This window comes from Panthera leo, chromosome E3 (genome assembly GCF_018350215.1).
Source record: "Panthera leo isolate Ple1 chromosome E3, P.leo_Ple1_pat1.1, whole genome shotgun sequence".
Lineage (NCBI taxonomy): Eukaryota > Metazoa > Chordata > Mammalia > Carnivora > Felidae > Panthera > Panthera leo.
In genome coordinates this window covers 4,456,512-4,466,751 of record NC_056694.1, presented here as the reverse complement: position 1 = coordinate 4,466,751, position 10,240 = coordinate 4,456,512, and the positions used below count along the sequence as shown (strand labels likewise).

At 47.5% G+C, this 10,240-nt stretch overlaps 2 protein-coding genes across 2 annotated transcripts in view; one reads left to right on the top strand and one right to left on the bottom strand.

Moving 5' to 3' along the window:
• Positions 1–3,379: 3,379 nt before the first annotated feature.
• On the bottom strand, positions 3,380–8,324 carry LOC122210244 (speedy protein E4-like). Its single transcript, XM_042922846.1, has 6 exons — positions 8,178–8,324; positions 7,494–7,691; positions 6,795–6,853; positions 6,206–6,291; positions 3,628–3,796; positions 3,380–3,464 (listed from the first exon to the last, which is right to left on the bottom strand). Exons 1-6 carry the CDS (start codon positions 8,284–8,286, stop codon positions 3,405–3,407), a joined length of 681 nt encoding a protein of 226 aa, XP_042778780.1. The 5' UTR covers positions 8,287–8,324; the 3' UTR covers positions 3,380–3,404.
• Positions 8,325–8,438: 114 nt separating this feature from the next.
• RBAK (RB associated KRAB zinc finger) overlaps positions 8,439–10,240 on the top strand; it is a 30,008-nt gene continuing 28,206 nt past the window's right edge. Inside the window, exon 1 of the mRNA XM_042922840.1 lies at positions 8,439–8,791. The gene's annotated coding sequence lies outside the window, so the exon portion shown is untranslated. The remainder of the gene's footprint in view (positions 8,792–10,240) is intronic.

The window sequence follows — 10,240 nt, the reverse complement described above, 5'->3', positions numbered from 1 at the left end:
CACAAGGTGACTCAGGATAGGAGCCAGCCATGCCAGGAAGACCAACAGGGTTGGGGCTTTGAACCACATGATATCAGCTCAGTCTCTGGGGGAAGGCAGGGGGCTGGAGATTGAGTTCAATGTATGGCCAGTGATAGAATTAATCATACTTTGCATAATGAAACCCCAATACAAACTCTGGTCACCAAGGCTCAGGTGAGCTTCCTGACTGGTGATATACATCTATGTGCCAGGAGGGTGGTGTGCCCTGGGGACACTGAAGCTTGGTATTTTGGACAGTCCCAGTATTCTCTGGTGCTACCACGTCCCTAGATGGTTTCCTCCAATATTCAGGATTCGTGTTATTAGCTCTTTCTTCTCCATGCCTATCTGATTTGTCAGCTTTAGCCCCTCTTACCTTCTCGTGCTTCTCAGAAAGTTCTCCAAAACTTTCACTTCTTTTCAGTTGTTCCTTTTTCATCACAAAGGATCTTCCTTCTACCACAGTAAAATGGAATTGGAGGTTGTGAAAAGGACTCCCCTTATGATTAAAATAATGAACACTGCGTGTGTTCCCTTGCACCTGTGGGTGTGTTTGCCATGGACCATCTCTGGGAATGCATATCTTGCTGAGTCACCTTGCCTTCATTGTGACTTTCAGATCTAGGTCCCCATAGTACTATCTTCCTTCTTTCTTCCCCATTTCCTCCCTCAGTATCTTCTCCTTGTTTTCCGGCTTTAGAACTCTAGCTCAGGATTTGCCTTGTCTTCTATTGCTTTTTTCCAAGTGAAAAATAACTCAGAATTATTTTTCAGAGTTACGAAATGTGGTTGAGTGATCACAACCCCATTAAGCAACATTATCATTTGACAGCAAACAGGTAGGGCAGACTTGGGATGACTATGAACATCATGAAGGTAAGAAGAGTTTTTATCTTTATTATGTTTCCCCAAGATACACACTGTGGTATCCTCTTTAATAATCTAAAATAACATACAAATATGTCATCAAGGCAAGTTAAAAAATTACAACTGAATTCTCACAGTTGAATAATGAAGAGTAAATGTCAATTAAAAATGTAGTTACAAGAACTTGAGAGAACTATCCATCTGCTTATAATTGATATATTATATAAATATAATAACACAAAACCTATCCTGAAAATGTAAAGAAAATTATATTTACATATATGTAACACCTGTAATCTCATCACAAACTTTGTAGGAACAGCATGTTTTGAAAAGTATGACTATTTCAGAACTATTTAAAATAAATACATAAACATAGAGTATAAAAATAAATATAATCATTCTAAGGGCAAGACTTTCAAAATAAACCAATGAAATTTATGGCATATTGTTAGGCTATCTATCACAAACAATCCTTTGGCTCTAATTTTACATTTTTGAAGTACTTCCCTCCTAATCTGTGTCCCAGTGCATAAAAAACGGGCCCTCCAACTTCTACCTCAGAGGAGATTTGAATTAAAACAATCTGAAATATTTGGTGGTGCCCTGGGAAGGGACAGACCCTGAACAAAACCCCGGTTTCTCATTGTCCTTCCATGGACTCCTAGACGTGCCCCCAACTCCTAGGAGTACAGTGTGATAACTCTATTCAGCTCATTCTAGAAGGTTCTAGGTTCTTCCAGATTATCTGTACAAGAGACTCCTCTCTTCCTTCCTCAGGCCTGTCATTAGCATCCAGATGGACTTCCTGCTGAAAACCTGCATCTCCCCTGGGCTCTGAAATTGAGAGAAAAAGAGGATGTCCGATTGATTGCAAGGAGGCAAGTCTCCAGTTAGAAAAGATTATTCACATTCCCAGTCAATTGTAATCAGAGTTTAGGCTGATTTATAAATCCATTTTTATCTTTAATCCTTCATTCTAAACCTCAGTTCATTTTCAATTTTGATCCTTGGTCTTTGGGGACCCTGCCTCCAAAAATGTCTTACTATGGTGAAGGTCAGGCCCAGTTATCTACATGCGCTGTAGCCAGGACTCTAGGTGATTCTTCTCAGGGAGTAATACAAACAGGAGAGAATGTTGCTTTAGACTCAATGCTCACCTTGGTCCTTTTGTGCTTCTTACGGTCTGAACTAATAACCATACTACAAACATCACCAACACAACAACATCATGAACCATGAGACCAGATGCCTAACCTCCCATTTGAACCCTGAATCCTAATGTTTAACCAAAGCAGTTAGTCCTAAATTTGGTCAGTGCTATATGGCCCGAGTGCCTGTGTCCACCCTCCCCCGCCAAATTAACATGTTGGGATCCTAACCCAAAAGGTGATGGTGTTAGAACGTGGCACCTTTGGGAGATGATTAGGTCATGAGTGGAGGCCTCATAAATGAGACTAGTGCCCTGATAAAAGAGACCCCAGGGAGCTAGCTCTCCCTTTCCGCTGTGTGAAGACGCAGCGAGAAGGTGGTGAGGACACAGCGAGAAGGTGGCAGTCTGCAGCCCAGAAAACGGTCTGGCATCTTGCTCTCAGCCTCCCAGTCTCCCAACTGTGAGAAAGAAGTGTCTGCTGTTCGTAAGTCTGTGGTACTTTGTTATAGGAGCCTGAACAAACTAAGAGAGCCAGTTCGCACAATTCGGACCACATCTTTACTTAATCCTCTGCCCAAATCTGTCACTATGTGTCGATCACAATAAGCCATGCTGAAACTGGTATTCCTTAACCTTCACTCGTTCTGACAAACTTCCTTGACCATAAACCTGAGGGGAAACGTGTGATTGAACAAGATAAGAGACTGTTCTGGAAGTGGGCCAGGTGAGGTGAAGAACACATATGTGGTCTGGCCATAAGCAACTCGCTCGAAAGCAAATTTGGATGAAGACATAGCTAGTCATAATTTATCTTTTATTACTGGACAGGTAGGCTGTTTCCATCAAATATCGTATTGTTAGACATTTATTTTGTTGTAAGTAAATCCCTAGAGTTAATAGTCTCTCAGGGATTAAAGGCCAAAAATGAGTTAAAACGAGAAAGTCAAAACACAATATACGGAAAAATTAGAAACTTTCCTATTTCACACAAAAAATCAACATGTCGTCAAAACTGTCATCCAGGCCCAATTGCTTTGGATGCAGTTATTTCAGCCAAGTCCATGCCTCTGTGACAAACTGGTTTTCCTGAGGTCTGGCACCCACATATCTCCCTGAGGTCATGCCTGGTGTGTGGTTGTCAGCTCGTGGCTGGGACGTGAGTCAGCGTCTGGCTGTGTGGCCGCCCCCACTTCACAGTGTGTGGAAGGCTGATGTGTGGGATGGGGGGCAATGAGCATGCGTCCAGCAATTAGACTCCTCCGAGTTCCTAAGTGGACAATAAATCATTCTGCCTGTCCCCTTGAGGACACAGACCTACCTTCTCTCAGGCCGATGACCTCAGGCCTCCGTGGTCCCGGGAACTCTAGGGCATGAGGGTGCGATCTCGCCCCCACACCCACAGCTCTGGATCAAAAGCCTGGATCTGGAAGACAGACGGCCCCCTGAGCAGACAACCTCCAGGTAGGCGCCCCTCCCTGCCACCGTCCAGGCTTTCATTCTTTCTCATCCCGAATCCCGTGTCCCTCCGTATTCCCCTCTGTCTCCCACTGGGCACCCCCCCCCCCAAGTCGCCACAGCCCACCCACCTCCTCACACTCTTCCCGGGACACCCTGGTCTTCCAGCCCATGGATCGGATGAATTGAAACCGCAGTTTGTGAAACAAGGGACGCTGGGAGCGGTTCTTCCCGTACAGGAATGAAAAGATGGCCTGTTTGGGGGCCTGGTTATCTTCTTCCATATCATTGGCCAGGTAGCTGGAGAGAGATGTCAGGTTGCTGGTCAGGAGCAGGACAAGCAGGACCCCCCCACCACACACACACACACACACACACACACACACACACACACAAGCTCAGCTTCCCAGAAAGGACACAGGCTGCTCACTACCCAATGTCTCCAGATGCCACCCAGTCACCAGGAAGGCACTGCTGGGCAGAGACGTCTCCCACCGTGATGACAAGACAGAACTCAGCAGGGAAGCCGGTGGGCACGTCCTGCCCTGTGTTCCCAACCCCATGCCCGCCCCTTGCCCTTCACCGTGTCTGTGCACACACCTGTCTCCCTGTGTGGACTGGGGACACACACAGTTCCTGCGGCCAGGAGCTGAGTCCACTCTATTTCTGCAGAAAGTGGCTTTCCTACCAAATGACTAATGTAGGACGTGGTTCATGTGGATGCATTAGTTCAACATGCATTCTCCCCATCCTTCTTCTCATCGCCTCATGGTCCTTGGCACATAAGATACACTTGGGGAGTTTTTGTTCAGTGAATGAATGAGTGAATGAATGAATGCTTTCTCTCATGGTCAAGTGCAATACTGATTACCTCATTGGTTTAAAATAACTTAAACATTTGCAGAATGGAAGGGATTGTGTTGAGTGTTTGGAGAGGAGAGCGTGGAGGTATTTTGACAAGACCTGCCTTCAACAGGTGTCCAGTCTAATGGGACTGGGGAAGGGGGTGTGGGGGCTGGATAAGAAATAACTATAGTCCAGGGGCACCTGGGTGGCTCAGTCAGTTAAGCATCAGACTTTGGCTCAGGTCACGATCTCACAGCTCACCTTGTGAGATAGAGCCCCGCGTCAGGCTCTGTGCTGACAGCTCAGAGCCTGGAACCTGTTTCAGATTCTGCCTCTGTCTCTCTCTGCCCCTCCCCTGCTCATGCTCGCTCTCTCTCTCTCTCTCTCTCTCTCTCAAAAATAAACATTAAATATATTTTTTAAATAACTATAGTCCAAAATATCCATAAGACTAGGATTATTTTTTGAAAATGTTTTTTAATGTGTATTTTTGAGAGAGAGAGAGACAGACAGGGGGCGGGGAGTGAGAGAGAGAATGAGTGGGGGAGGGGCAGAGGGAGAGAGAAACATGGAATCTGAAGGAGGCTGCAGGCTCCAGGCTCTGAGCTGTCAGCACAGAGCATGACATGGGTCTTGGACTCACATACTACGAGATCATGACGTGACCCGAAGTCGGACGCTTAACCAACTGAGCCACGCAAGCTCCCTGAAAATGTTTTTTTAATGTTCATTTATTTCTGAGAGAGAGAGAGAAAGAAAATGTGAGTGGGGCAAGGGCAGAGAGATGGGGGTACAGAGGATCCCAAGCAGGCTCTGTGGGGACAGCACAGAGCCGGATGTGGGGCTCAAACTCCTGAACCATGAGATCATGACCTGAGCCAAATGCTCAACTGACTGAGTCACCTCAGTGCCCTATGAGGCTAAGATTTTAACAGAAGCGCTACTCAGGTACAAAAGTCAGAGAGGTCAGGGGAGCATCTGAAGATTTGGGAGTTGGAATCAACCTTGAGGACAGGTCATTTTCTTCAGGTGCATGTGTAAAATCAGCTAGACAGAAACCGCAATATAGAAACAGAGGGAAAGGTACTTGGCAGGTTGGGTGGAGAGGGTTGGATCCAAACTGGGAGCTCTGGCCTTGCCCAAGAGCGCCACTGGCCGGCGAAGTTGGAAGATGAAGCAAGAGAAGGGTGCTTTGGAAGGACTTGAGGCACATAACACCCGCTGGCTTGGGGACAGCCTTGTAAGACACCAGCAGGAGTGTTTACGGTAGGTCTGTGCTGAGTGCTGAGGGCCTGAACTGAAGCATTTGTGCAGGGAATGCGGAGAGGAAGACAATGATGGATGTCACTTGGGCTTCGCTCTTGGCTTGGGGCAGGGCAGTACACTTCCTTCCTTCTCTCCCCTTCGGATGGCTTTATGTTTTCTATTCTTCAGTCTCTTAACTGATGTTAGGGTTATTTGTGTTTAGAAAGAAAAGTATAAAAAACGCTACGCTATAATCCTATCGTTTTCATACACAGACTAAACAGTTTAAAAAAAAACAGATTAAAAAAATAATCAGTTACAAACAGGTTTAAAAAAATAGATGAGGGGCGCCTGGGTGGCTCAGTCAGTTAAGCATCTGACTCTTGATTTTGGCTCAGGTCGCGATCTCGTGGTTTGTGAGTTTGTGCCCCGCGATGGGCTCTGTGCCCACAGCGTGGAGCCTGCTTGGGATTCTCTCTCTCTCCCTCCCTCTCTGGCTCTCCCCCCTCAAAGTAAATAAATAAGCTTGAAAACAACAGATGAAGGCCAGAGTCCCACTTCTCCCCTCCATCGTCACAGGGTGTTGAGTAGCACTGACGGCCGAGGCAAAATACTCACAGTGCTAGGAAGAAGTGGATTCGCTGGAACTGCCAGGAGAAGAGGCCAGCACGGCTGAAGTAAGCTATGACCATAGACAGGAGATACTGATGGGGAGAGGAAAAAAGCCATAAGACAGGGGTCACGTCCTAGGGGAGGGAGAAGAGTGGGGGCAGGACGTGGAAGGCCTCAGCAGGTGCTCATGCTCCCACATGTCGGCTGAACCTACTTATTTGGTATCAGAAGGTTGGCTGCAAACCCAGGAAGTCAAGGGGAGAGTTTCTGGTGCTCCCAGGGTGGCTCGCTCTGCTGTTTTGGGGGCTTGTCTTTAGGATAGCCAGCCTCAGGAGGGTCTTTGATAAGCTGGAGCAAAGGGGAGCCCCCAGGAGCTGAGAGGAGAGGGGACTTAAGGTGACAACAGCCAGAGAGCCACAACAAGGGTTCAGATCCCAGAGGATCTGCAAGAAACCATGAGGCGCCTGGAGGGAAGTGTAGGCAGCATCAGGTTGGAGAGAGAAGGAGAGCTGAGGGTTCAGAAGGCATCCGCCTGCCCCGGGACAGACGTTGGAGCGAGCGGGAGTACATCTTAGTGGAGAGTGACAGACGATACCTTGTCAGATACCCTCAGGTTTTTGTCCCAGGCCAGGAATCTTTTAACGACAGGATCTTCTGTGAGAAGAAGGCATGTGTTAGGTTGGGAACCAGGACTGGGTTAGTGTGGGAACATTCCAGAGTGAAGAGGAGAATGATGCTTCCCCTGGGGGAGCTTGTAGGATGTGGCCAAGGGTGAGGCTGATGGGCAGAGGTGAGAGGAGACCACTCCCTGGCCAAGAAAATATGGTGGTATCCTTGCGGGGTGGCCAAGAGAGAGGTAGGATTCGGATCTTAAGTAAACAGTGGTGCTCTGTCATTATCACGTACTGCAGCAGGGACCATAGAGACCATAGAGTCATTCACCATCATTTCCTCATTTGACAGTGCCCTCAGGGTACAAAGATGGCCTGTCATCCCCCTTCACACAGATGATGGCATTTAGTTTCAAAAGGCCACTAAGAGCTGAGATGTCCCAGGGGCATGACCAAAAACCAAGGTTTCTTGTCCCAAAGACAGAGCTTTCTCCAAGTGTCACCTAATCCTCTGTCGTTTTTAAGTGTCCCTGATGAGGATCAATATGGGGTCCTCCAAGGATGGAGACAGAGCTCAGCAGCTAGCAGAGAATTCTTTTCCATTGGAAAAGTGTAGGCATTGGAAGTTTCTTGTTTTTTAAGGAAAAAAAAGAAAGGATAGGATTGGAGGGTGCTCTGCCTACCCAGCAGCCTGTTGAAAACTTCATGGTGCTCAGGCAGCACTGAAGACGACCGCTGTCTCTTCAACTTCATCTTGAGTCCACACAGCGTCTCCACGACCCAGACGTCCTCAGCCCCTGGGGCTGTCTCCTCCTCTGACTCCTCCCTTCTCCTCTTCCAGCCACGGGAGGGAGGCGGGGGATGGGGGTCTACCCGGGGGGCTGAGTGAACAAACCAGGCTCCAATATAAAGCTTCTGTCTTTGGGATTCAGCCATTGGTCACCCAAGCCCCTCCGCAACCCAAACCTCCCCTCATTCTCTCCGACCTCGGAGACTATTGGCCTCTCCCAAACCATCTTTCCATCTTTCTGCCTTGTTGATATCCACCTGCCCCCATTCATCTTTGCCACTGTTCCATCCCCTGTCCTCGAAACTCTTCCTCATTATAGTTAATTTCTCCCATTGGAATAATGGAATAGTGGAATAATTTCCTCTCCTCCTTTATCTCATTTGAGGATCTCATCTTCTGACCCTCCTTCCTTGCCCCCCAGGTTTTCCTTCCATGGGGATATCCTTGTCCTTAGGTCCTGGCTCTCTGAATCTCTCCTGTCACACAAACCCTACTCACATGCTCCTTTCTGACTTCTGTACCCCTTCCTCCTTCCTAGTCAACACTCTCAAGTCCCTTCTTCCTCCTGCTTCCTCACCTGATGGTCCTGGCCTTTCTTCACCCCTTACTGCCTCCAGGGGGTACCCTGAGGAGCTGGACTGTGGGCTCTGGTCCTCAGACCGGGAACACGGTTGACAACCGGCCATGATTTCTCCCAAACTCTTTCTTCCCTTCCAGAAAACTTAGATTGTGTCCTGCTCAAACTCCTCTTCTGGATTCTGGCTGAACACAAGCCCGTTATCACTTCTCTAAGCTGGGGAAAAGCTGGAAGTGAAGAAAAGCTCTGAGAAGATGCTGTTGTCCACCTCCGCTGCTAAGCAGTATGGAGTTTGATCCTTCCAATCAGGAAGGTCAGAAGCCTCTGATGTCATCGGTCATTCCAGCCTGGCAACCAGTTTGAAGGAAAACACGCGTAACTGCCAGACAGGTGTCCACTTTGGAGATCGGGGTAAAGGATATCTCCTGCCGCCAACCCAGCCTTGGACCGTCCTCCAGAACTGTCCTCCAGAGTCTGGACCACTCTCCAGCAGATGCCAGGCTCCCTCCACGCTAAACTTGAACCATGTCAGACTCTCTCCACCCCTCTACTCCTATTTCAAGGCGCAGTCTGGCGGGAGAGGGAGGAAGCCAACAAGGAAATTTAGCAGGAAGGTAAGACCTTGTGAGAGTGAAATCAGTATGTAAAGAAGGTCCCAGGGACATTGATTTGTTGGGTTAAAAGCTAGTTCAAAATGCCAAATTTGACAGAGCTCCTGTGCTCGATGTTTACTGACACTATGTTTACTGATGCGATTCTGGGCTGGAGGGACACTCATGCTCTACCAAGCCTGAGAGACTTTTTGGGGAGACTGTTTGAAGCGTGCTCACACACGCTTCAAATGGTGTCTACAGTTTCTGAAGTCTATGGGTCGCTCCAAACCTGCCCGTCAGTTGCCATTAATCAGCTCCGGTCTGCAGATAAAGTTTGTGAGCATGTGTATCACTCCTGACCCAGAAATTTCACTACCATTTGTGTATCCTAAGAAGAAAATGGCACACACACAAGAAGACTAAATGGAAAAATCGCCAGGACAGAATGTGTTTTATTGAGGTGGGGAGACACATGAAAGTATGGATGTAGTAATGCGGATGGCCAACTGGTTGTCCCTGTGGTATCAGAGGAAGCGTCGTCTGAACCTCCTTCCTCCTACCTACCTCCTACCTCTGCTTCTCACCCGGGCATCTGAGACTTGCCCTTTCTTCCTTTCCTTTCCTTTCCTTTCCTTTCCTTTCCTTTCCTTTCCTTTCCTTTCCCTTCCCTTCCCTTCCCTCCCCTCCCCTCCCCTCCCCTCCCCTCCCCTCCCATCCCCTCTCTCACCTACCCTCTCTCCCCTCTCCTTCCCTCCTGTCCCTTCCCTTCCCTTTCCTTCCTTTTCCTTTCTTCCTTCCTTCCTTCCTTCCTTTTCTTTCTTTCTTTCTTTTTTTCTTTTTCTTTCTTCTTTCTTTTCTTTCTTCCTTCCTTTCTTTCTTTCCTTCCTTCCTTCCTCTTTCTTTCTTTCTTTCTTTCTTTCTTTCTTTCTTTCTTTCTTTCTTTCTTTCTTTCTTTCTTTCTTTCTTTCTTCGGTAAAATACCATAACATAAAATTCATCATTTTAACCATTTTTAACGGTATAATTCAGTGGCATGAGGCACACATACATTATTGTGCTATTGCGCTGCCCTCAGCACCATCCATCTCCAGAACTTTTTTATCTTGCCTGAAGCTGCAACTCTGCACCCGGTAAGGACCACCTCCCCACCTTCCCCCACCCCGCCCCAGCCCCTGGCAACCACCGTCCTACTTTCTGTCTCTATGGACACGGCCACTTCCAGGTACCCCCCATCATGGAAGCGTGCAGTGTTTGTCCATTCGTTTCTGACTTATTTCATTCAGCAAAATGTCCTCAAGCCTCATCCATGTTCTAGCATGTCACAGTTCCCTTCCTCTTAAGGATGCGTAATAGCCATCGTGTGTCTACATGTTTTTGCATGTTCCTTTCATAATAATATAATAACAATATGATACACATATGTATTTACATACCACATTTAGTTCATCCATCTGTTGATGGACACCTGGG